A 26,984-nucleotide genomic window follows, 5' to 3' on the forward strand; every position below is an offset into this window, starting at 1 on the left:
TTTTTTTTTTTTTGCAGATCAGCAGAGTCATTTTGCCATCATTCCTTTGAGCCTTTGCCTCGCTGCTGGGTCTTGTTTCAGAGCATCGCTCTTTGCACAGGGCTCATTCCTGGGAATCCATACAGAGGAAACACATGGGCACTGCTTTGCACAATTTGAGGGAAGGTGGATTTTTTTTTGCCAGCTCATGTCCAACCACTGCTCTGTTTTCCTAACCGGCCTCTGATGAGGGGCCAACAAAGTGAAAGGGCAGAAAACAAGCACCAGTGACAAAAATCAATGTCTCCCCTTATTGACTGGAGTGCAGTGTTTATTTTCCAAGAGCTGGGGCTCAGCCTTGCTGTCAGTCAGGATCAGCTTGTGGAGATCTCACTTTGTACCTCCGAGCCAGTCTTGCCTGCAAGGGGCTGGGTGGGTGCATTCATTTGTGCAAAGTGCCACACACACATTCCTGGAGCATTTTCAGGCTATGGACACCACAGAGAGGCAATTTGTCATCAATTTAGAGAAAAACCAACCACAGCTTTTGGGAGGCTCTGCTAACCTTCCTTAGATAGCAGCATAAGTTGCCCTATGCAGGAGGCAGGGGGGGGTCAGCCAGGGACGCCTCCCCGAAGCCTGGAGGTGAAGGTGGTTATAGGAACCATAATCTTGACCCTTCAGGGGTTTTATTGGTCCACCAGAAAGGTGAGTGGCAGCATCCAGCACTCAGGAGAAACAAGCCTGACCCAATCTGTGCCATCACTGGCTATTCTGGAGAGTCCCCATCCAAGCTTCTACACCTGGATTTATACCAGATGCTCCCCCACATGCTCTCAGGGTAGGGCTCTCTGCCTCCTTACAAGAAAAGGTACAAGTTTTGCCTTTCCAGCCGAGTTACACATCCGATTTTACGTAAATCCCACAGTCCCAGGCAGACCTGGTCACCACAACAGACTCCTTTAAGAAGCCTCAGCCTGTTTTTCCCCCTGAGTCTTTTTATGGCACATATTTCAGTGCTTCCCTCATGCTCTGATAAGCTCAATCTTCCAGTGTAAGTGGATGGTACAGACCGACTTTCTCAAGGTGATTCGGGTGTTATCGCTGAAAGTACCCAAGATGTGATGGAATTAGATACAAAGGGGAGTTAATGTTTCACCCGCCACAAAAATTAATCTCTTACCGTGCACTGATTATATTGCTATATTTATTGTGTTTGTAAAAGGGAAGGGACAGCTCACTCCTGGTGAGGCAGTGGGAGTGCTCGAGGGACGTGCTGGCCCTGGGGGTGCTGGGCTCAGGTGTGATCTTGGCTTTGCAGCCAGTAAAACGCAACAACCTGCAGGAAGGACTGAAAAGCCAATGCTGGATCCCTCTGTCTCCCAGGGGCTGCAATTTCCAGAAGCGCCTGGCAAAAGCTTTGCTCCCTGTCTTTTTCCCACTCTAATCCTGTCCTCTGCACATTCCCAAAGCCAGTAAACACCACAAAGAGCCACCACAGCCCCGCAAGAAGGGACGTCAGCGGTTGTGAGTCCCCAGGATGGTGCTGGCCAGGGACAGCGTGGTCCCAAGCTGGGCTTTCCCACAGGGAAAGGGGAGAGAGGGCAGGATGATGGCTGTGTCTCCCTCCAGGGAATTGTCCCTGGCTACGGCATGTCCTGGCTGTGGGAAGAGGACGGGAAAACAAACATATTCTCCATGTGACGCAGGGGAGCCTCGGAAGGGTTTTGTCACTCAGAGCAAGGCTGGACCCTCTGCCTCGAGCTCCGGGCAAACAGCGCCGTGTTTGTGGGATTGCAACAAGCCCCTGCTTCCCAAACTATTTGTCCTTGCCACTCAGAGCCAAAGCCTGGGATGAGGAACCTCCAGAGAGTCCAATAAATGAGGCACAGGCACTGGCTGGGAGAACAGCAACCCAGTAACTTTCCATGGCAACTGCAGAGGTTCAACCCCTGCCTACACGAGAATTACTGTTTCCATCCTTACTCCACTAAAACCAGTGTCAGTTAATGCTGGTGGAGTTGGAAATGTGGTGATAAACGGCATAGGGAGAGCAGGAGGAGGGAGGTCCCTGCGTGGTGCACTCACTGGTGCTCACAGTGTTTCTGTCTTCACTGACAGATTTACTCCTCCTGCTGCCTGATCAATTCATAGCCACAAATAATCTTTTTTCCCTGAGCTACCTCAGATTTTGTAGGTGTGGTGTGTTTTATTCACAAATAAATCCTGATGGTACACGTACATTTAATCCTTTCATGGGCTTGTGGGATGATTTATGACTACTGAAGGTAGAGAAGATCCTTTATCTTTTCCATCCTTTGCAATAAACGGCAGTCCCAGCCTTCTGAAAGCTGGCAAAAGAGATGTGCAAACAAAAGGTATGAAACAAGATAGAGGCCCTGTGGAGCACTAATAAAACTGTCCTATAAACCTGTCCAATTTCACAATAATAAATAAAGCCTCAAACCCTCCCACTGTGTTGCAGCAGTGAGTGATACAACCATTCTTTTTACTTCTGCATAAAACTAAAGAAGTTCATGTACATTCATAAATTACTTTGAAGGGGATGAGAGGTTAAATATTAACTGTCTTTTCTTTTCCCACCAGCAAACTGAACCCTGACAGTGCAGTGCTGGCATTTCAGAAGGCTTCCAGGTTTTCAGGCACTCAGCTCCGTGTGAGGAGATGACCAGGCTCACTTGAGAAATCACACCCTGCTGATTTATTCAAGGTTAAACATGATCTCAGGGAGATGCTAAAAATAGAATCCTGCTGTTCTCTTTGGGTGTTTAAGTACCTGGTGTTCTGAGCCACTGATGCTGCAGTGACCAAAAACCTGCCTGGTAGCATTGTGCAAGACAATAGAAATCGAACCTTCTGAGCCAACAGAGAAAACCAGGGGGAACAGCCAGAAAATCCCCAAATCATCCAGACCAACCTCTGGCACAGTCCCAGCCTTAACTGCAAAACAAGAATAAAGGAGTGAATCTCCTGTAAAAATCTTAAATCCTGATCATAGAGGTGTTTTTGGGACATAAGAGGGGTTTGTGTTCAGGCAAACCTTTCCCTCTCCCCTTGTGCTAACTTTAATGGTCTTCATCAGAGTGAATTACTGACACCAAAAATGCAATTGGGAGAGGAGTGATTCTGAACAAGCTATTTTCTAGGAAATCTGGGAACTGGACTTTCCACAACACTCAAGTTTTGTCCCTTCCCTGCTCTCGTTAGTGCCGATGGAACCCGGATCCCATCTCAGAGCACAAGCCTGAAGGTGTGGGGCTCGTGTGGGGCAGTATTGGTCCTTTCAGAAAGTAGGATCGAATTCAGTCTGTACAAACAAGGCAATCTAAAGATCCTACTGGTAATTCTTCAGCCATTCCCTGGGGAGCCTGGCCAGCGCTCCACCCCTCTCTGGGGGAAGAACCTTTTCCTAATATCCAACCTAAACCCTGCTGGCACAGTTTAAGGCTACTCAGGTATTTGTATCACATGGCTTTTTCTTTAGGGAGAAATTTCCCTTCTATACAGTTCCTTTTAATCCTTATCCACTGAAATTGTCAAAAGGGAAAAAAAAAAGGAGAGAAAAAAAAGATCCAAACAGGTCACGTCTTACAACACAGGAAGATTGGGGGGGGGGGGGAATCCCTCTGGATCAAAAATTCCCATTTATCTGTTCGTTTTGCCAGGGAATAGCAAGTTCTCCAAGGCTGTGCACACAGACACTGAGCAGTGGGTCAGTGGGGCGCGTTCGAGGGTGATGCAGCCCTGCTGACCCCACCCCAGGTGTATTGTCACAGCCAGCCTGGGAAAAGGATCGTTTCCAGCTTCTTCCCCTCTGCTGTGGATAAACAATGCTATTGCCACACCCTGGAAACTCTGATTGCCGTTATAAGGGCTGGCCCAAAAGGAATGTGCCAGGGACAGAGGGTTGTGCCAGTGCTGGGACACAGAGCACGGCGAGTGTGGATGCTGCCACCTCCCAACATGAACTGCTGCACGCTCCAAAAGATTTAGTACAAATATTTGTGCACTCCAATAGTGCTCTATCCAAGACATGGCTTCTCCTTTTCCCTAAATCTTTGCAATACTGTTTAATATTAATCTAGAACCATCCAAAAGCAAATAGCTGTGTTCTTTTTGTGCACACAATTGTGCAAGAGCACTTTTTTCCCAGTCCTGCGTATGTGCTTGGGATAGAGCTCTGGTCAGCTAAGCTAATTTCTGTGCAGCAGTTGCTCAAGGTGCTTTAAAATCTTCCTTGCCAAACACAGGAGCATTTTCTGAGCACACAACCTGACTGCACTCATAAAAAAGTTTGAAGGAATGTGACGATGTGGAACTTGAAATGAGTCATCTTCCATCAAGCTGCACTCAGTGATGGAGGCATGAGCCAAGGTTTTATAACTCTTACCATAAAAAACAATAAAAATCATGCTTCAGCTCAAAGAATAGATCTGATAACCAGATTTCAGCCTTTCCAAGCAGTGAAGTTTGCTGCATTGGTACTTGGCTTTATCCCATCTAGAACTAACCAGATCAGCTTCAGTTTCGTCTTTATTAGCCTGAGCTCTATTTATTTTTCCATCTGCTCTATTTACTCCATTTCTCCTAAATTAAGCCAGCCAGCATTTTTGCTTCATCCATGACTTATGCCAATTTTCAAGACACCCTTCTTTTCCAGGGAAACATATGGTCAGAACGTCAGAAAGATCATTTCATCACCAGTAAAATCTTAAGAATTACCAGAAATCAATGGCAAATTTCCCCTTGATTTCAATGGGATAGCAATTTCACCTCTTGGGTGAAGTTGGTGACATGGAAAGAAACTTTCAAGCTCCTTTCTACCTCCCTAATCTTTCAGTGGGTTTGGAAACAGCACAAATGAAGGGTGAAGACTCTTGAAACCATCACCTGAAAACCTACACCTCAGGTTGGTTGGGCCCCTAGTTTGTCAAGCACTCAATGGACAAGGACAATCACAGTAAAACAGGATCATCCACACTCTCCTAGTAGGCAGAACTGGATGAGCAGAGACCAGAAGTGCTGTGCTAGATCCCAGACTTCCCCAGGCAAGCTGGATGTAGGCACAGGTTAACAGAAATGGGGTTTCTGCGGCTGAGCATTAGGCACTATAGCAGTATTTCCTTTAGAAAGGGCACATCCTGATGGTCACTGGCACCCAAGCCTACAACTCTCCACCTCCTTCTCAGTAGAGCCAATGGAACGTGCAACAAAAGGTGTTGGCCACTGTGGGATTGGCCCTTCCATGCTGGTGCTGCTGGTGGCTCCATGGTCACACTATAACCAGCAGCACAACCAAAGGGTTTGGCTCTGACTCATGTCCCCTCTTGGGGTTCCTGTGTCACCTGTGGGGGACACATGGGTCACCTTGCTCCAGGAGCTCTGCGTGTGTGCCCTGTGCCACAGAGGATGGGCTCTTGCTACTTAAGGCACTGTACTCAGGCTGTACCTTGCCCTTGCACGCAGGTATGTGAGCATCAGCCAAGCCAACCACACCATCTGAAGCAGCAAACTGATGGCATTTATGATTTTGAAGGTGGCAGATCCTCACTGAGACTGGCACAGGTGGAATTAGGAGTCACACCAATGGGTATGGAGAGCAGAAATTGCTATTGCAAAACACTTAGAAAACAGATAAACCCTGAGGAAGCCCATTCCTTTCCCAGGATTAAAATATCCCAAAAAGACCAGCCTCACAGGATGGGTGAATAATGTCACCAGGCTCTCATTGAAATGGAGATAAAATGGCAAATGGGGCTTTTGGCTGCAACAAAAGATCTCTCATTGTGACACACAATCATCCTCTCTCCAGCCAGTGCTGCTGCTGCTGCTCCCTGCCATGCTCTGCAATGGGAACAGGGCCTGAGACAGCAGCTGGCACATTTGAAATGCCTCTTTGCACCCACCTTCTTTCTTCATGCCAGCTCTGAAGCACTTCTTCAGCCTGCAGTACCTGCACTGGTTCCTCTTGTCTTTGTCTATCACACACTGTCGGTTGAACCTGGGAGGAGATGGGAAATACAACATGGAGCAACCAGCCTGGTATCTGCACCCCTCTCACCCTGAGCAGCCCCAAATACAGCCCCAGACCTCCCTGAGCTCCACACTGCACAATCCTAGAGAAGAGCCAAAGGTTTGCAAGAAATGGATTGAATCCACATTGGCCTGGCCCAGCTCCTCCTCTTCCCCACCGCCACTCCTGCCGGATGGGAGCACAGCAGCTTCAGACCACCCACCCTGCAGGGACTGGGATGGTTTTGGCTGTGAAAACATGACTGTGACTCAAGCTGGGCTCAGTAGGAGCTCCATCTCCCACTTCCAGACAGTTTTTGGGTGTTGGGGTTTTTGTCTGATTTCACTTGTCAAGTATTCTATGATTTGTGTAGGATAAGCTGCATTAAAGGCCACAAGTCCTTTGGGTCTGCAGCCTTGTTCTGAGGCCTGTGGCCTCCTAATTCCTCCTCATTTCAATGGGGATTTAGGAACCCTTGTGCTGTTCCAGGGGCGGCCCACGCAGGCTTGGCAGCTCTCCCCATGGTGGGTGAAACAATGGGAGGGGAATCTTCCATGCAGAGAGGAGATGACGTGGGTTGCTCCAGGACCAAGAGGCTGTAAAAGCTGAGGCACTTTCCCAGCCTGGTAAAAAGCCAAAGGTACAAAGGCCCAAAGACTTTCAGAGGAATTCACGTCTGTGATAAGCAGAGCCCTGAGCTGGGCTGAGCTCACTAAATAAGGGCTTGCACACAAGCTTGGCTTCGATGCTGTACATCTTCCCTGAGCCGCCAACTATCACAGAGATTCACAGGCTCCTGGGGAGAGGCATCAACTCTGCTCCCAGGAGACCAACAGCTGAAATTTCAAAGAAACCAGTACTAGCTGTCATCTCCTCCTGCAGGAATCCCACAGTTCATGGGATGGGCACCGTGTGGGTGGACACTGCTGTCACCTCAGGTGTCTTTGGTGGCTGATGTGTCCTGGAGGGATAAGAGCACCAGGAACATTTTGAACAAGTAGGGTGACTTGCATCGAAAAAATTTGGAAATGCCCTTAGAGGAGAAAAAGCTTTGGAACAGAAAGAAAACTTCCAGGTTTTAGCTAGAGATGAAGGGATCAAGTGTATTCAGGTTTGGGATTTCTTTCCACTCTCTCCTGTGCTAAAATAAACATCATTTTTCTAAGGCCAAGCAAGATAGCAGCTTTGTAATTTATAGCCTCCTCCTGGCAAAAAGCCTCTCTCAAATGTATACCTGTGTGCCAAAGTGGATGTGAATCCTCTCTAGTCCACACTTATTTCTCAGAACGTTCATAAAATCATCACTGCTAAGTCAGTGTACATCATTTTCTGTATTTCAAAAACAAGAACAGAGAAGCTGTGAGAGGGCTTTGGAGGTGACAGATTCTTGGATGCCTGTTGCTTTTTACCAGGAAAAGCAAGAACGATGAAATCTCTGGAGCTTTGGTCCTTTGCCACCTTGGCTATCCCTTGCTGGGCTGTGACGAGGTCATGGTGTCACTCCACACTCAGGGTCTGTATTTATGTATTTTACACATCAGTCAAACCTCAGGTTTTAGATTGGACTCAAGGATCTCAAAGGTCTTTTCCAACCTAGTTCTGTCTTTCTGTGATTCTCAAGTCTACAAGTTTCCTTCAATTTGCACCATGGGGAAAGCAGTGGTGGTGAGTTCACTCAATGCGGGTCTCAGGGTCCAAGATGAGACAGGACTGAGTTTAGAGATAGGACAGAATTTACTCCTTGCAAACCAAACTGCAGTCCTACTGTTGGCCTTCATAGTGTGGCAACTTGGCATTTGAGAAAAGAGCTCCTGATCCCCACCCCAAATCATTTCCCGCATCCATAAATTGCATTTCTCGATTGCCGAAATCCCGGTACCTGCAGGAGTAGACGTGGTTCTTGCGGACGCTCCTCCTGAAGAAGCCTTTGCAGCCGTCGCAGCTGGAGGCCCCGTAGTGTTTGCCGGTGGCCCGGTCCCCACAGATGGAGCACAGGGAGCTGACACCATTGGGGAGCAGGCTGGTGTTTGCTGACTCAGCCGCAATGGCCTCTGCTGGCAGAGAATGGGGACAATTAGACACCCCTTTTAATGGAAACCTCAGCATTTATGGTCGTGCTCTTCCCAAGCTCAGCTCCTTTGCTTCTGGTATTGGTATTTTTCTTCACTTCAGTGATAAGAGTTCAAGCTGCATAACCCAAACGACTCCTGAGAATTTATCAATTATCAATACTTTTGTGGACACATATAAAGAAACCTCACCTGGATGTGAGTTTTATGTTTTTGAGGGATAGGGAGCCACCTCCTGAATGAGATACCTGGAGAACGTGGTTCAAAGCTGGTGTTCACAGCAGAAAATACAAAAAAACCTCATGAACTTGAATAAATAGAATGCAGAGAAGAAACAGCAGAGGCAGAAAGGATGAATTACTTCATGCCCATGACAGAGGTGCTGAAGAAAAAAGACTGTTCTTGAGAGCTCCTCTGCAGCTGGAAAGCAGAGACAGCAGCTCCCACAGGGATCCCTTTAGTCCTAAGTCTGGTCCCTGCTCTGAAACTCCCTCTGAAGAGACTCATTGCTTTCCACGAGAAAGCAACAGAGGTGTGCAGGAAGATCAGATTTCTAAATTAGGGACCCAAAATTAGGTCATATGAATGCCCTCTCTCATGTCCTCCATTTGCACCCACTCATTTGGGGCAGGAATAGCTCTGCCCCTGCCTGCCCTGTGTGTACACACTGCTGAAAACTCCCCTTGGAACCTCTCCCTCGGCCCTAACCACCAGACTCACTGCCCTCTTAATCCTCCTAATTTGAGGCACAGTTGGGGAAGGAAGAAACAGGAGATCCTTGCGAAGAGGCAGCTGACAGTGCTTGTATCTCTCCATCTGTTTGTAGAGCCTGACCTGGGCACTCACTGCAGGACAGTTTTATGAATTTATCACACCTCTGGGAGCATGTTCTGTGCTCCAGAGGAGCCCATCTCGTGCTCCAGTGACCTCAGAAAAGTCTCTGGGACAAGGCACATCCTGACACGTCTCTGCGATGAGACGTCCTCGCAGCAGAGACAGGGAAAGCTCAGCTCAACAGTTTCTTAGAGAAAACTATTCAAAGGGGAGGAACTGCCATCTGATCTGCCTAGAGAGAATTTTCTAATCCATAATGCATAAAAATAGCTCTGGTTAATCTGGGTACATATACAGAGAGAGCGAGGGAAGGTTGTTTTTGTGTGTGAACACACTTCAAAAATTTATAGTGAAAATATTTGCTGTGCAAGGAAAATTGTAATCAACCCCCCCAAAAATAACAAAGCCAACAAAGCTTTAGTTTTTCAAAAACTGGGAAGTTTCTTAGCTAAGGCTAAGATATTTTTAGCTAAGACTTCAGTAATGCAAAGTTCAGACTTCCCGTCACCCCCTAAAATAACCCTTTTGGTTCATATCCACCTTCTGGTGTATGGATGAGTAAATAAATGGGTTATAGCAGGATGGGAGCAACATGACAAGCAAGAATGACAGCACCAAAATCATTCTTAGGTCATAATGACATTTGAGATTTGGAATTGAGATTTGCCTCTTCCCAAAATCTGCGTAAGATGCTCCCAGCGCTGACATTTGTCAGGAAGTGACACTTGGGTCCTCTGGGGACATTGTCTGTGTCAGACGTGTTTAAGAGTAATTTCGGTTGATTTTTAGGGGTTTTCTTTGCAATGACTCTTGATTTTATTTTCCTTAATAACTCAGTATTAAATGAGCTGTACAGAATATTCCTTTGAGGAATATTACTGCAGAACATTTGGGCATCTGTTGTTCCATCCATTTTTTGAAGGAGCATATAACCATAAACAAATGCACTGAGTGTGTAGGATTCCATTTAAAAATTTTGCACAACCAAAAAAAAGATAAGGCAGCCAATTTCCTCTTCATTCCACTCATGCTTTCTCTAGAGTTTAGAGGAATCAAGCCAAGTTTAGGTCTCCAATGGACCCCTCATCCTTCAGCTAGGTCCAGACCACAAAACATTCCTGATGCTGCAAAGTATTTACTCAGCAGAAAAGCTTTGTTTTTTCCTTTATGTGAGTCAGCCATGAGAATCTGCTTGCTGATATAAGGAAGGAATTAATAATCTGGCCTTACACCAGGGATTACTGAAGGAGGAACCACCAGCACTGTGTGTGAGAGGGCCTGTGGAAATTAGCAAACCAAATTTTGCCCTCACTTGTATCCATGGAAGCACAAACAAACCACCAGTGAGTTGGGTGGCTCTGTGTTAGGGCAGTTCCACAGCTAAAAGCTCAATCCCTGGGAGGGATCCACGTGTCCTTTTCAGCTGAATTGGCTGAATGTGACCAGAAAATTTAAAAAAAATTAAATAAATAAAAGGAAAGCCCTAAGCCAGAATGCACATTAATTAGGATGATAAATTTTAATTACAAAATCCTGTCACCAGCTAATGATGGGTCCCAAATGAGAATTAGCTCAGAGAAGAGCAAAACACAGTGGATCTCGCAGGCACCAGAAGATTCTTTCAAACCCAGCCAGTGTTTGGGTTTTTCCTGGACTGATCTCTGCAAGGAAAGGCAGAGGAAAGCCAGCACCCCTGGCAGCACAGTCCCCTCACTGCCTGTGCAATCTGCTTCGTGTGCTCCATCCCTGCCTGACACAAGGCAGTAACCTGAACAGTTCCTAAGCCATGCCATGGTGCCTCAGAAATTTCCACTGGAGAGATGCACTTGATTTTGTTCTCCAGGAAGAGACCACAACTCATCTTGACTTTGTGGGGCTCTGAGCTGAGGCTCTGCTTGTGGCCAGACTCCTCACTGGGGCTGTCCCCAAGGTTCACTGGCAGAAATATCTGAAGTGTTGACCATTTTTTGTGAGTTATATATAGTCAGTGTGCAGATTGGGAGCTGCCTAAGGCTGAGAAGATCATCCTAGTGGCTTCCTCAGCTTTGGGGGTAGCCAAGCTCACAACTGAAATGCACACAAATTTTTATTACCTACTGCCTCTGGATATAAATCATTGCCTAACCAGGGCTGAAGTGTTAATGCCAGTTTTACAGTGATAAGAAATGACACTGAGGATGTTCTCATGATACCTGACCCCTGCACTGCTTTTCCTTTCAGTTCCATTATTGACTACAGCTCTTCTAGATGCACATTGTAAAAGAGAATTGTCTTGCAATACTTTCCAGAGTGGCTTTTACCTACTCAGAAATCCCAGTTTTGGTGCGCAGAATTTGCAGTTAACAAATCCCCAAGTTACACATGCTGGGCTAGAATGTGAAGACATCACAAGTATGGGTTGTACATACACAGAGTCAAACTCGGTGCCAAAGCCAGCGTTGCGAAACCTGTACACACAAATGTAGGGCAGGAGAGGGTTTAAACCCTGGCCACGTGCAGGTTGCCCTCTTTCTACATCAGCTTTCAGCAAATAGAAGGGTTTTTGAGATATAAAACAAAGCTGTGACTTAGTGATCCCAAATCCTACAGGAACGATGATGAAAGGGCCAACTGGAAAGGCCAGAGCTGTTCCAGGCACTCCTGCAGCTGGAGGGATGGTAAATCACTGCCAAAACATCTCTGGTGGCTTTTGCATGGTCTGAATTGGGTCAGACTGCAGCAGGGCTGGGAATAATTTCACCAACCTTGTGCCAAAATCCCAAGGATCCGTGAGGTGTGTGTGTGCTGAGGCAGGACAACAAGCACCACCCCGGGGGAAAGCGCTCCCCGACTCTCGACAGAAGAGTTGGGGCTGCCCTGCAATAATGCTTCATATCTTAACCACAATGAGAGCTCTGACAAACCACGCAAAAGAACCTGAGAACAAGGTTTGTAGTGCCAGCCAAGGCAAAGGAAACAAATTTGTACAGAATGGGAAAATTTCTGCTGTTACAACACATATTTCTCAAGGGAGAGACAGAATTAGAAGTGATTTTGCTCCTTTCCTTTTGCCATCTGTTTAAACCAAAATATTTTTTATATCACTCCCATAAAGTGTTCTAGTCTTTGTTTTGAATTAATTTTGAAATATTTGGCAAATTATGAGCTATTTGAAGGTGGAAAATCCAAAATACGTATCTGGGCAAATCTCAGAGTTATAGCAGCTTCCTGAAGAAGAAACATCTAAGCACAAGAAGTGCTCCAGAATATTAATCCACCCAAAATTTTGGTGAAATAATGTTCTGAAGAAGGAAAGAATTGGTTTCAAGAAAGCATGACCTTATTTGACAATATTCCAATTTTCACTTTTGGAATTGTTCAGAAGGTAAGAAACTGAGCTGAGTCCTTTAAAATAAATATTGCAACCCTTCCTGTTCGTGTTTATAGAGGGCAAAGCTGCCATCATTTAGTAGGGAAAATACAGATGAGTCTTAGGAGAGATATAAACAATCTTAAAGAAGTCCAGTATAATTGTGAAAAATACCTAAAATGAGATTGTTTCTTGATTCTAACAAATTTCAAAATATCTCTGAAGCTACGAGGAAATTGTGATTTTGAGTTATCTCAGGGGGCTGAACTCAGCTGGACAGCAATAGATTTCCAGGCATGACCATTTCAGGCCTTTTTTGAAGTTATTTTTACAAACTGTAGAAAAGGACACTTACCCAAGACAAACAAGCTAATTTCAAAGCAGCTACTTCCCGAGAGAGCTGGTTAGTCATTAACAGCTAAACAAATAACACAATACCGAGCTCGATAAAGTTCAGAAAAAAACTCAACCTGTCAGTTCCACTGCATGAATCAACAGAGAGCCCAAACAGGCGTTGCTGGTTCATTTGCAAAATTATATCAAATTTTGAGGAAATTTGTGCCGCTTCAAAAAGTGAAAAATATCTTGTTGTTCAATGGGAAGTGACAAAGTAAAACCTCTGTGTTAAATACTATTTCTGGAATAGGATGGGAGATGGAAACCTTTCTGCAAGAATAAGGAGTAAGATCCAGTCTATCTGGAGATGGCAAAACCTATATACATTGAAAATCCTTGATTTGGGGACAGCCAGAGCTTTACTGAAGTCAACTTTAAATTCAAGTTTCTTTAGGCCTTTTAACTTGCCTCCTGACCTCCCTCCATGCCCCACAATAACTCTAATCATTTTATACTGTAGGTGATAGCCCTACTGAAACTCTGATTTCTTTTGATGAGCCAGTTAACGAGCAAATGTGAAAATCCCATCTTAATTTCACTAAGCTCCTTAACAAATTAAAAGAAAAGGCTGCCAAAACTCTCCAAAGGGATCGCTAACGTTGGAATCTCATTCAGTTGCACGATTGAGTTCATGCAAAATGACCACAATGCCCTTTAGTTTAACACAGTAAGCAGTTGATTTCACAGAATACAGTTCACTTTATGTCAGAGTATTTTTGACTGCAAAAAAATTAAGTACTACACAAAGCGCCTTATTCCTGTGAAGGAAGCGGAAGTCTCGGCGTATAAACACTTCCATCTCCCAGCCAAGTCCTTTTGTGCCGTAAAAACTGTTGGACCATTTTGGTAGCCAGAAAAAAACTATGAGGCAAGTAATCATTTGGATATTGCTTCTCAATCCAGGTCCTTGGGACCAACTTAAACGGGACACACAGTCACAGGCAAATGCCATTTGGCACGACATGTTTTCCTGAGAATTAAATATCAACCGAAGTCATATACGGGAATGAAACACACGTTTTAATGAGAAATATTGGTAATTACTCCTCTCATAAGCAATACAGGGGGACAAACACAGGGAATGCCATGAAGACCTCTACCAACATCTGCAAAACCTGGTGGGCTCTTCAGGACATGACGCTCAGCCCACCAAAGAAAAGAATAACCCAAAATGGGACCGGCAAGCGAAGGGGTCGCATTTCAGCCCAAACAAAACCACGGATGCTACAGAGGTTGACAGGTCAGCTGCTTAAATATTACCCCTTCCACCCTTTGCCCCACACCTCCCACCAGCCTTTCCTCGGCGTCCAGCTTTATAACAAAGATAGTGGAGCTTATTCGAGAGGAAATGAATAAAAATCTCACCGGTGTTATTGGGGAGCACACGGAGGTTGTCGAATTCCAGCATGGTATAAGAGGAGTCCAAGGAGTCAACATAATCTGGCATATCCATGTCCATGATGGACTGACAAAGCTTCATTATTACTTGACAGCAGCGAGGGAAGCAGCAGAAACAGCCCTGCTGTCAATCACGGCCAAGGTTTCCTCTGCAAAGAGAGACACCCCAGTCCCTGCAATGACAAATCATTACCCAGCTCTGCCTGCAGTCCCCTCCCCGTGCCAGGACAGAAGGGACGAGGCTGATCCCTCTGGCGCAGTCCCCTCCCTTCCCGGGGTGCATCTCGCTCTCTCGCTCCAGATAAGGTGATGTAGATAAGGCCTAGACTCAAACACCTTGGATTGCATCTTCGGGTCAATATAGCCGGATTTATGGCTGCTCCCGGACAAACATTTTGAGAAGGGCTGAGGAGAGGCCACTGCACACATGTGTCGCTCTCCCAGGGCAGAGCAGTGGTCACGTCCAATCACCAATTGTCACCTTGCTTGCCTACCAGCCCTTGGAGAAAGGGCAAACGGTGTCACTTGAGGCTGATGAGGACAATAAATCCACGTCCCACTGGATGAAGATCATCAAAACAGGTCAGCACTGAGAACCTGAGTCATTTCCATGAGACGCCACAGTGCTTACACTGGGTCACACCTTGAGTCGCTGCTGGAAGGGGAAAATGAGGCTTCATTCCAGCTGCACACATGGTTTCACCCTGCTCCATAGGCAGAGGCGAGGTGGAGGAGGTGACTTCCACCCACCACCCTCCATCCCTCTCACCTGTGTCTTCTTCCCGACTCCAGGCAGCCCCAGAGTCCCAGAGCCCCTGCTGGGGAAGAGCTGGGCTGTGGTTGAGAGTTGTCATCGTGAAAGGTTTCAAATGATGGCAAATGATGGAAATGGAAAAGACTGGGAGGAACTGGGCAGAATCCCTAGCAGATGTGTGGTGTTGCATTGCACGCTGACCCACGCCTGGCTTTTCTGGGAAAGGTCCACATTACAGAAATTCAATTCCAGTTCTTCCCCGCAGGCTTGTGGCGTTTGGGCTGGGGTTTTTTTTAATTTACTGAATTTTACACAAACAAGCTTTTTTGATTTACACAAAAGTTCTTTCCTTGTTAAGACTCATGAGATGTGCTTCAAAAGAATGGAAATAAAACCCAGCCATGCAAAGCCATACAGCTTGGAGTTATTGGCTTATTCCCACTTTGATCTTCCAGATGCCCTCCCTGACATTACAGCTCTCTCTCCAGTGACGTTGTTTTGTGTCAGAGGGTCTTTCCTCTCCATGAGCTGTTCTGAGAGATCCAGGTCAACATCCTGTTGAATCTGGAGGAAAAGAAGAGTCTTGAGAAACAGGGAGATGCGTTGCCAGAAAAGGAGCCTCGGCCAAAAGGATGGGATTGCCAGACTGCTGAACTCTCACTGAACCGAGGAGAAGGCTGGCCCCATGGATCCCAGCAATCTCCAAATAGCAAGAAATATTCCAAAATCTGAGGTTTTAAGTGTCTTCATTATATTAATTTGATTTAATCCCCATTTCACTTTTATTTTTTAATATCTTTTCATCTCCTGGGGTTTTACAGTGGACATTGCAAGGGGTTAACTCTAGAAAGGCTTTTCCTCTATAAAGATTGGGTGTAGGAACTTTTAGCTTTACTTTCTTATCGTTTCTGGGGAATAAAATAATTTCATGTGCCATATTTTCCTTTTCCTTCTTTCCCTTTTTAAGAACGTGTTGTAACCAGTGGTGCACAAATGACTCCTTGCTTAGATAAGACATTATGTTTTTATCCTTGGACTGTGCCCCAGGCTCCCAGTAATGCCAGCATCAGCTAAGTTGGGATCTGATTACTCGTTCTTGCCTCTTACTCAATGTCAGACTTGATTATTCCCATTAATCTGGCTCTTTTTTTTTTTAAACTGAGCTGTGGGCACAATCCTGCCTGATTCTCAGAACTCTGCTACTATTACAGCAAAGGGTTTTCACATTTCTACAATTCCAGGAGAGTTTTTTTAATGGATTTCTCACCATTAAAATAGCCATTTTGGTATTTACCAAGCTTTTGGGCAGCTGAGGCTCAGAGAGGAGAACTCAGGGCTCCTGCCTTGATCTTGTTGGCTTTAGAGATCTCTCAGCATTTTCCATCCCTCAGTACAATGTGAGGGTTGAGGATAATTTCCAAGGAAAGTTGTGGGATGAGGATGTGCTTGGACAATTTTCATTCTGGGAATGACAAAAGGTTATAGAGCAAATTTCATAGTTCAGGACTAGATTTCAGCACCACATCCACATTGATAATCAGGACTGACTTGTTGTGGAAGGTGGGGTTGGAGGGACAGTACGTGGCATTTGTTCCAAACAGATGTCAGTGCCCTGTTCCAAACCACTCCTGAAGATGGACAAAACCTTGCTGAGGTTTAAACAGTTTCTTCTTTTTCCTCTCCCTGCTTTCTTACATCACTTTCTGAGTCACAGCTGCAATTCAGCTGGGACCTACTCAAGGCTGGGGCTGAGTTTTATCAACATCAGGAGACTCAGAGGTGGCCTCACATCTCCTGAGCATGACTGCTCATGTCACAAGGAAGTGACAATGGCCCAGCCAAGAGCCAGGAACATCAAGCTGGTTTCTTTTTACCTTACCATGATCCAACCTGACAGAGCAGTCAGGGAGATGGGAAGAGAACTCAAATCCTTCCCAGACTGTGACCGCAGAAAGGATGGATTTGAGTAGAGATTTGTGAGGCTGACAAACACTTTCTGCTGAGACACTTCCCAGAGTGTCCCTCTTTTCCTTGGGTGCTCAGGCACTCACCTGCACAGGCATCTCAGGTGGATAACCACGGGCAAAACTGGCTGGTATAGCACGTTCTTCCCAGTTTGGAAGTGGATGTCAATCCTCCTCCATATGGACATAACCCTCTTTCCAATGTGTTTTCCATTTATCCCTGTTTTGACTCTGAGGCTGGATATAGCTGGAGGGTGCAGGGGAAAGGGGAGAGCAGAGAAAGAACCAGAGTTAAGTTTAATAAAAATAATACGAGTGTTCAAAGTTCATGCTCTGGGAATGAATCAATGTGGATTCTCCTATGTGAGGGCACAGGGCAGGCTCTGAAGAACACATGGTCCCAATAAGACAGCACACTTATTCCTAGAAATAAAATTCAGGTGCTTTTGGGAACGCTTGTTAGACAAGATGAAGTGCAACAAAGATAAGGACGCTTAGATTGATTAAGAGAGAACACAAAGTACTGTGGGCAGGGTGTCAGAAATAACATTTCCTTGGAGAGGTAAGTGATTGGGGAAGATGTTTGCAAGCCATGGAAGCTGCACATCCATCTTTGGAGGATGATTTTAAAGGAAACTAACTCAATGCTGCATATGGGGAAAGGTGTCTGAGAGACTAAAACTTAATGAAGGACTTGGTGCTATGCAAAATGGTGAGGCAGAAGTCATTAACTGTATTTTTGGAACAGAAGTTTTCTGCTTTTATTCATAGAGAGCCATTTAAAATCCCCTACCACTGTTTTGAAATTTTCTTTGACTGAAATGCAGCACTAATTACAGTTTTTTGTGAATTTGCAGGGTTCAGGAAAAGGATTTTTATGCAGTGAACATAAATCCATCAATGATCAGGTGGTTCTCAGAAGCAACAGTAGCTATAATATTACCTACCTGGACAGGTGGTGCCTGGATAAAAACAATAATTTAGAGACAGAAAGCAGCAAGGCCCTTTTTCTGGGCAATGTATAATTAGAAACAGTGTGCTGCTGAGATTATAAGCAGTGTGAAAGCATATTATTAGCATGTAATTACCATGGCAGACATTTCAAAGCTATCTAGAAGAGATGTTATTAAATCAATTCTCCCCTTTCCTGGGTGCAGTTTGATATTTATGGTACAGTAAACAGGAAAATGTCTCTACATTTTCAGGTATTTCTTGTTACAATGAACATTACATTTCCACATGTTGTAACTTCCACTGTGAGGGGCTCCTTGTTCTTCCAGCTGTTATCTCCCAAAAAGATTTTGCCTGTGTAGTGATTATTCATAAAATAAAAATCATTTAAGAAATTTCACAAGTCCTGTGACAGACCTGATAGACGTGGGAGATCATCACCCATCGTACAGGAGGATGGAGGGGAGAAAAGCAAAATATCAGGACCTCCACCTCCTGTCTCTGCAGACAAACTTATTTTGATTTACTGCTGCCAAACACATTCATTTATCATTTACTCATTTTGCTTTAGAACAATGAGGTTCACTCTTCCATAACAACCCTTTGGAGTAAATAGAAACTTAAACAAACTCCAATCACTATGCTGGAAAGAATTCCTTTAGGACAATTTAAACAAACAAAAAAAAAATCTAAACCACAACACCTCCTCCAAAAAAAAAAAAAAAAGGCACACACAACAACAAAAGATCAAACCCAAACCAAATTAAAAAACCCTTAAAGAGCTCTTTCCAGCAGGCTGGAATGCTGGATTCTGGTCTTTACAAACTGTCAAGTACAAATCACCTGGAGACCCCACTGCCAGCAGTGACTCCACGTTGGCTAATTCATGAAATTCCCAGTTATTGCACCGAATGTTCAGCACAGATGAAATCTGACTTGGATTTGAGGAATAAATCTGAGATGTTTTACATTCTTCTGATGACCAAAGGTCAGGCTGATGACTTGTTCTTTCTGAGTTAACTTAATTTTTGTTCTTGGCTGCAGAACACTTGGCCAAGGCCAGACTTTCAGAAGCACAAAGGGCTCCTTTTGATTCCTAAATGTGAAGCCGCCTGAATTTCAGTTCTGTTGAGAAACAGGAGCTCCCGCTGGGAATAACAACTGGATTTGCAAAGATGGAGCCACAGGTCACTGGTGATTTAGAAATAAATCCCCTTTTTTGGACACCTGAGTGAAATCTGATTAAAAATCTCATTTCCCCTACGTGGGGTCCAAGGCCTTTTATAAACCTGTCCCTGCCTGGCAAACGCTTCATAGCCAACACCTGATGCCTCCATGCACCAGCTGGAATTTCTCTTCTTTGTTTTCCATGAGCAGAAGTAAATGCTCAGAAAAAAGAAATGGTTGCAATATTTTTGAAAAAAAACCCCAATGTTTTTCCTCACATCAACAATGACCTCTTGTCTCTCTTCCTTTCAGGGACTTTTTGTCTCTTTTCTTTTCTGGAAAGAGATCAGCTGATCAACACTTGAAAAAATTATGGAAAAACAGGAACAAGTTTTGTTTAAAACTCTTTTTACAGAAAAAAGAATTGTTGGTTTCATTTGTATTTAAACTTTGAAGGTCACTGAAGGGAGGGAAATTAAAGTATTTAATTATGAACAAAATTTTAAGTACTGAAAGGACAGAAACAAAACATTTTGCTTCTTATTTTTGTTTGTAGATGTTAGGTATGGTACCAGTTTCTGACTCAAATTTGAGACCCTTGGCAACCTTCTGAAACTAAAATGAAGTTATGTCCTAGGGAGCAAAACTGACAAATTTGTGGGAGCAACACATTTTATCTGAAAATATAAGAATTCAGTAGAGATCATATCTGGCACCATCAACTTGTGAAAATGTCAACACATTTGTGAAACTTCACCTCACTCACCAAAATTAAGATGGGACTTATTTCAACGAACTCATACTGCGTTTCACAGGTGAGATTTGCACAGTTTTTCACTCTCTGGCGGGGAAATGTTCTTTTTCTAGTTATTTCCTACAAAGACGGAAACTTTTTCTAGGCTGGGCTTACATGTGAAAATCCAAACTCAAATAATTTGCAAGAGTTTGGGCTGAGCTCTGCTCTGTCTCAGAGCAATGCAGCCCAAATTCCTCCAAATTGTTGATTTATCCAACACTGAATAGAAACTGGAAAACAGCTTTGGAATATGCTGTCCAGAGAACCAAAACATGGGGGAAAGACCATAAAATAATCAAACTTCCATTTCTGCCCTCATTTTCCCCTCACTGCCCTTGCGATGAGTTGTTCCCATGTGTTCATCCAGATTTTGTCACTCACAGAACTACGAGGTTGGATCAGAGCCCCTTCTCCAGACCACCATCACGATGTTCTCCTAATTTTCACCATCCCAAACTAAGATTTCACACATGGATTGGAAGATCAGTATCTCTTCAACCCCTAAAGAAAAATTGGCGTGTCATAGAACTATAGAATTATTAAGATTGGAAAGGACCTCCAAGACCATCGAGTCCAACCATGCCCCCAGCACTGCCAAGCCCACCACTTACCCATGTCCCCAAGTGCCACATCCACATGTTTTTTAAATCTCTGCAGGGATGGTGACTTCACCACTTCCCTGGGCAGCCAGTCCCAACACTTGATAACCCTTTCCATGAAGAAAATTTTCCTACTATCCAATCTCAACCTCCCCTGGCTCAACTTGAGGCCGTTTCCTCTCCTGCTGTGTCCAGAGGGTGATTCATCCCAAACTCAGACAGGTGTCCAAGAGACCTCGGAGGAACTGCACGGCAATGCCAACCTCCCTAAAGAGAGCTCACGGGCAGTTTAGGTGACTTCCACTCAACCTGCAAATTTTATGGGAGGTGAAGTCACAGAAGACAAACTCCCCCTGCCAAGAATGAAAATGACACATGGAGCCATCGGGAATTAGGTTGGATTCCTCCACCGTGGGTGACATCGGCCTCTGAATAAAGCAACTAGCAAATAAATAAATTTTAAAAAAGTAAATACCGAATAAATAGCAAATAAATAAAAAATAACAAATAAATAGCAAATAAATAAAAAATAACAAATAAATAGCAAGCAAATAGCAAATATCCCAGCCTGAGCCAGAGCTGGCAGCAGGAGAGGAGAGAGGAGCCAGGGAGAGCATTACCTCACCCGCCATTGCTGGAGTAGGCATGGGACTCATCTGGAGCACTCCACTGCCTCTGGGCAAGTTTTTGGCTTTTCCTGCTGAAAACACTGTTTAATCAGGAGCAACCAGCCTTGAAAAGAGTATTTGCTGTGACTCCTATGTCCCCTGTGAACAACATTCCTGCCACCTCGAGCTTGTTCGGCTGCGGTGTTGACACTTCTTCAGATCTGTCATTAGCTCAGCTGAGGAGAGAACAGAAATGCTATTCAAGGCCCAGCTCCATCGTGGGAGGTTAGGAGTGCAAATCCTCGCCTTGCACTGAAAACATGATGAGTGTTTTATGTCGGTGTTGTGCTTTCTATTTTAGGGAATGCCTTTATGTTACAAGCCCTTTTCTAGCACGTAAAGCACCGTTTTTAAGGGATTCTTCTATCACTGCCATACTCATTTATCTTAAACTCTAATCTCCCACATTCCCAAAAATTAACCCAGGACTTAGATTTTGCCTTGTATCTTACAAATGCCAAGCTCTGAGTTTAAAAGAATTTACCTTGTCCCTTGTTTTTCTTTTGCATTTTAAGATTTCTGTGGTGGAATCTGGATCCAGTTGTATCACAAGAAAGATTCAAATGTCACCAAAAGCCGCCTTTTCCAGTTGTAAGATTTTTTGCAAACCATTCTCCTCAGTGTCTTCACACTGTGTTTTTGTTATAGGAGATAAACCAACAGATGTTATCTCAGAGTATCACCAAGAATGGGTTGACCTTTGACTGTGATAACAGGAATCATCATCAGATTTACAGTAAACTCAACAACGTTCCTTCCAGGGAAATGATGCAGTGTTTTGTTGGATAGTTTTGATTTCTGTTTCTGTCCACCAGATTTTCTATCTTTGCCATTCTTCAGACAAGTTAATAATTCAGGACAAAGATGGAATTCCTCCAAAATACTCCTTTCAGTGTTGTCTTCTAAGTAAACTAAGTGCGAATATAAACATTTCAGAGAGGAGACAGACCACTTAAAAAACCAAAACAAAACTCAAAGGCTAGGTCCATTTCATCTGCAACAATCCATTACCTATTTGCACATCTGACCTTGCAGCTCTTGCACACACACAAACATTTTGTTGGAGTTCAGCATCAAGGGTAAAAGGAAAAAATCCTCAACCAACATGTTAAGTGCTCTGGAGAAAAACTTTCCATTTCTGCAGGGGACTGGAAAGCTGAAACAGGCACAAACCTAAGTCAATATTGATTTTTAAATTTTTTTTTTTAATGATGGATTATCTATGTTTATTGTGTTGAAATTGATGAGGCTTTGGAGAAAACATCTATGAGTCATAATAGCATCAAAAGTGTAAAGTCAAGAAGAAAAATTAGAAAACCTGTAGGAAAAGATCACAGAATTACAGAATATCCTGAGTTGGAAGGGAAGAGAATCATTGAGTTCAGCTCCATCAGGTCCAATAGCTTGTTCTAGAGAACTGAGGCACAGGAGCAATCCCTATTTTATCTCTTTTTAAAGCAGGAGATGAGAAACCCCAGTAATTCTGGGACTCGTTGCTTGTCTCTGCTCTCCAGCTCTGCACCCAGAGGTCATTAAAAATATCCATCTCAGCTGGATGTGGAGAGATAGAAAATGAGACTCATCAGCAAAGATTTAATCCCTCACTGGTGTTCAGCAGCTTATGCCCTGACTCCTTCACAAACCAAGGCTCTGAGGGACATGAACTGCACTCCAGTCTCTGGAAACGTGGGAAAGCAATGCTGGTGCTGGTTGGGTGCATTTTTGTACCCTTACAGTCTTTAGCACACTCCAGTGTGTGAATCATCTCTAACAGGTTGTCCATCCTATATCCCATGGAGACTTTTGCTTTTCTGTTATTTCTAGTAAGGGATATCTCTTAAAATGCCTTAGGGACCGTGGAGAAACCGTAGAATCATAGATACAACATAACGATTCAACAGTGTCCATAAGGGAAGTGCTGGTTGTTCATCAATAAGACACCTCTTACTCAACCCCTGGAGCTTCAGGATTATGTGTTCATCTGTTGGAGAGGGCATTTGGAGATAGGACAAAGGGGTGACGCCTTTAAACTGCAAAAATTTAGGTTTAGATGGGATATTAGGAAGAAATTCTTCCTTGTAAGGGTGGGGAGGCCCTGGCACAGGGTGCCCAGGGAAGCTGTGGCTGCCCCTGGATCCCTGGAAGTGTCCAAGGCCAGGTTGGACAGGGCTTGGAGCAGCCTGGGATAGTGGAAGGTGTCCCTGCCCATGGCGGGGGATGGAATGGGATGATCTTTTTTAAAATCCCTTCCAACCCAAACCATCCTTCACAATCCAAAATGACAAGTTACTTTTAAAGTATTTGGGACAAATTCAGACATTTTCCTTTCTAAAAGATTTATCCCCCCCCCCAAAAAAAAAAGCAGTAAGCAGACATACTGACGTGTGGAAAGATGCTTCTCATGACTTTAAATTGGAGAAATTATTGTAAACATCCAGCTATATTTTCCCCATAAGATCCATTTTTGAACACTTCAGTCTCTTCCAGACTCTCTTACTCATAATTGCTGCTCTCTTAGAGGGTATAGTAAAAGCAAGTGACTGTTTGCCAAGTGACAAACACACACACACAAACCCCTGAGCCTCACAGATGTTTTCAGGAAGCTGCAACCCCTGATAAATCTTTGCAGACCACTGAGATGAATAATATTTGTGGATGCATTTTTGAGGCTGCCAAACTGGAGAGGTATTTGTGCCTGTGGGCTTTGCCACTCACATGGAAAAGTATGTTTTCCCTATATCCATCCTATAGGCTATATTTTGCACATCTGCCTTTAATTAGAAGCATTTCATATCTTCAAGAATATGTGACATTAAATGAGTCATTTAGAAATTGGAGTTAACCAGCAAATTATGCACTCCTCTGTTTTTTCATTTGTGAATTGCCACTGTCAACATTCCCTCAGGGCAGAGTTTTTTAGCAAATCTGGGGAACCCAAATGTATGGCAAATGTCACAGGCCTGGGGACAGATCAGACCTGCATTTTTACACCATATACCCACTTACTACAGCTATTTCTCCCCTGACACATGGAATAACCTAATCTCTGTCTCTTGTTTGTTTGGGTTTTTTTCCCCCAGATATTTCAGGGAAGGAAAGGGAAAACCAGCCTTAAATCCTGGAGGAGCTCTCCAAGCCAAGCTTCGTTTCTGATTTCAGTGATGCTTAAAGCACAACATGAGGTTGTTATTCCGTGGTCCCTTGCTGAAACAGGTCACTGTGGCCTCCCCTGTTAAAAGCTGCCTGCCAATTATATTTTGCTCCAGGCCAGAATTCTGCATAAAACCACCAATGAATTATTAGCAGAGGGAAAAGGCTCTTTATTGCTCTTATTTATACTTCAGCAGCACTTGGGGGATGGAAGACTCCAGCCCTGGTGCTGTTCAGAAATGCTGCAAGAAACATCCCTGCTGATAATAAGTGCAGCAGACAAGAGGTGAAGAGGAGAAGTGAAGAGGGAAACCAGAGCAGCTCAGTCCCAGATGCACATAGCCCCCACCAAATCCAGTCACTGCACTGTGAGAATCACACAAATCTGATCTCACTGCATGGAGAGAGTTTAATCAGCCAATTGTTTTAATTGGAAGAGGAGCTGATTCACAGAACTGATTTCACCACGAGAAGGAGAAAGAATGGGACAATTACTGAGAATTATTTAGCAATGTCTCATGAGCCATTGGAGTCTCCATGAACTCAGAGTGAAACTCCATCACCAGGGACTGGAATAATTTCATTTTGGCCTGAATTTCACTGATGGGTATACAAGGTATATATAAAACAAATTACCTGTCACTCTGGGACTCTGTTTTCCCAATTTTATACAACAGCTCCTCTCATCTTTCTCCTGGACATCGCCAGCCTTGCTGCTTTCTTCCAGTTAGGACTTTCTGACTGGCATTGGCCCCCAGGAATGACAACCAGCCTGGCAAGCCACAAGCAATTTACACTCCACAGTTGCAATATTCCCTTTATGCACTTAGGTTTTGGCCCATTTTTCTCTCTATGGTTATGCAACACTAATTATATTCAATTTTTTTCCAGGGGAGTTGATAGAAACACATCCAAAGGCATATTTCCCTAGGCAATAGCCTGCTTTAATAAATTCTGGTTGCACTGGAAATATTGGTATTTTAATCTGCAAAACAGAGATTAGGCAAAAGTTTCTAATATTGCTTAAGCACTTCAAGCCAAGCAGCAATTCCATTGTACTTTAAATTAAACATGAGATTTTCATGTCATTCTAAAGGAGGGTGGATACATTTCTTCACCAAATGTATGTTCCAATTGTATATTCACGATTTTAGATCAAGACACAAAGAAAATAACCAACATTTGCTGTGTGCACAGCAGGTGACACACTGATCCATTGCTAAACCCCACATTTCTGATCAAGTGTATTAAATATTTTTACAGAAATTTAATCTAATCCTTGCTTGAAAAATAAATCCCAGACAAGAGCAATAAGGATAAGGGACTTCTAGAGAAAGCAATGCTTGCTCAGGCAAGATGGATAAATTAAAGGCAAGTTGGATAAAGTAAATAATGAAGTCCACACCTTCAAAAATTATTTTTCTGTCTATGTTCTGTTAGCAGGCAGAGGCCTGGACATTGTGATAATCTATAGACAACCAGATTTAACTTCTGGGTAACTTATCCCAGTAAGAAATAGCCACAATTTAGGGGGAAAAACCATTCTCTTACATCTGTGCATGTCGACCTACAGCAGCAGTATTGAAACCAGCTCACCTAAAGCAGGGTTGTTCTGGATTTACCATCATTTTGAACAGATTCTCTCCCGATTAAATCTACCCAGAGCATGAAGAAACCCTGCTGGTAATACAAAAACCATTTTGCTTCACTTGCTCTCAGTTTTCAGCAGCACAAGGACACTCAGAATCAGCCATGGATACCCTGGAGCACTGGTGAGCGTGGGAACCTTTCCTGGTGCAGACAGGACCTTTCCAACTTTGCACACCAGATATGAGTTTGGCCTGGCTAATTTAACAAAATCCACTTTAAAACCCCTAATCAAGCAGGAAAAGGTTGCTCAGATGCTCAGACTTTCCTCTTACTCAAGATGGCAGCAGAGATATTGAGTCACCGAGCAGAGCTGGCTCCTGGGTTTATTTTCTGCACCTCTAACAGGGCTGCTGCCAGTGCCTGGAAACAGCTTCGTTCTGGAATGGAACAAGGCAGAACCCAATAGAAAATAAAACAAGGGAGTCGGGAGTTCATTCCGGATGTTCCTTACCGTGTCCTGTTGCTCCTGGCTGTGTCCTCTGCTTTCCACACAGGAACACATGATGTTTGCACAACCTCCTCACAGAAATGACTCGTCTCCAGGTTGCAGCATCAGAGAGACAAACCAGAGGAGTATCCTGGAAAAGGAGAGATGGGTGATGTGAAACAGATGTTTTCCCTTAATTGCTTATTGCAGAGGCAGCCCAGTAATTAATCCACCTGCTGGGCTTCCACAGGGATAATTACTCACCCAGTGATCCCAGCCAGCTGAATTTATGTTTTCCATGCCTCGTTATATCCATCTCTGCCCAACAGTATGCCCCAAAGTGCTGCACAAGTGCCACACTCATATGAATACCCATCTCCTTCTTGCCTAGAGAAGCTGTGGCTGCCTCTGGGTCCCTGAAAGTGTCCAAGGCCAGGTTGGACAGGGCTTGGAGCAACCTGGGATAGTGGGAGGTGGATTGGAACAAGAGGATTTTTAAGGTTCCTTCCAACCCAAACCATTCTGACTCTGCAGCTCTAGGTGCAGTGAGGAATACAGGTATTTTCAACGCTGCTTAGCTATAAAGAGTCACATGGCAAGTAGGGTTTTCCAGAGAATCTAGAGATGTTAATTAAAAATAATAGTATGGTACATGTGAGAGCAGAGCTTACCTATCACATGAGTAAATAATTGATGTCTGAAAATCCCTGTTTCTTCTAAGACCACTTTAGTCATAAGAACTGCTCAGAAACACACAGTGAAGGTCTCTGAATATCCAGGTGATGTGAGAGCTGATTTT

The 26,984-nt window shown here is 44.2% G+C and overlaps 1 protein-coding gene across 6 annotated transcripts in view; it reads right to left on the reverse strand.

Annotated features, from left to right (window-relative positions):
• Positions 1–26,984, reverse strand: part of LOC121664083 (hepatocyte nuclear factor 4-beta-like) — a 52,217-nt gene that overhangs the window by 11,020 nt on the left and 14,213 nt on the right. For 3 of the 6 annotated variants that reach the window (XM_042027092.1, XM_042027091.1, XM_042027097.1), the window contains 7 exons: positions 26,210–26,336; positions 20,911–21,134; positions 16,865–17,024; positions 14,829–15,377; positions 14,027–14,208; positions 7,893–8,067; positions 5,907–6,001 (listed from right to left, as the gene is read on the reverse strand). In XM_042027092.1, coding sequence (XP_041883026.1) covers positions 5,907–6,001; positions 7,893–8,067; positions 14,027–14,141 — 385 coding nt within the window. In that variant the 5' untranslated portion in view covers positions 14,142–14,208; positions 14,829–15,377; positions 16,865–17,024; positions 20,911–21,134; positions 26,210–26,336. Of the gene's footprint in view, positions 1–5,906; positions 6,002–7,892; positions 8,068–14,026; positions 14,795–14,828; positions 15,378–16,864; positions 17,025–20,910; positions 21,135–21,442; positions 21,458–26,209; positions 26,337–26,984 lie in introns of those variants that run through there. The other 3 variants (XM_042027095.1, XM_042027093.1, XM_042027094.1) reach the window with 3 other exon arrangements.

This window comes from Corvus kubaryi, unplaced genomic scaffold (genome assembly GCF_017639235.1).
Source record: "Corvus kubaryi isolate FWS band 111438036 unplaced genomic scaffold, C.kubaryi_AGA036_p1.0 37300, whole genome shotgun sequence".
Taxonomy (NCBI): Eukaryota; Metazoa; Chordata; class Aves; order Passeriformes; family Corvidae; genus Corvus; species Corvus kubaryi.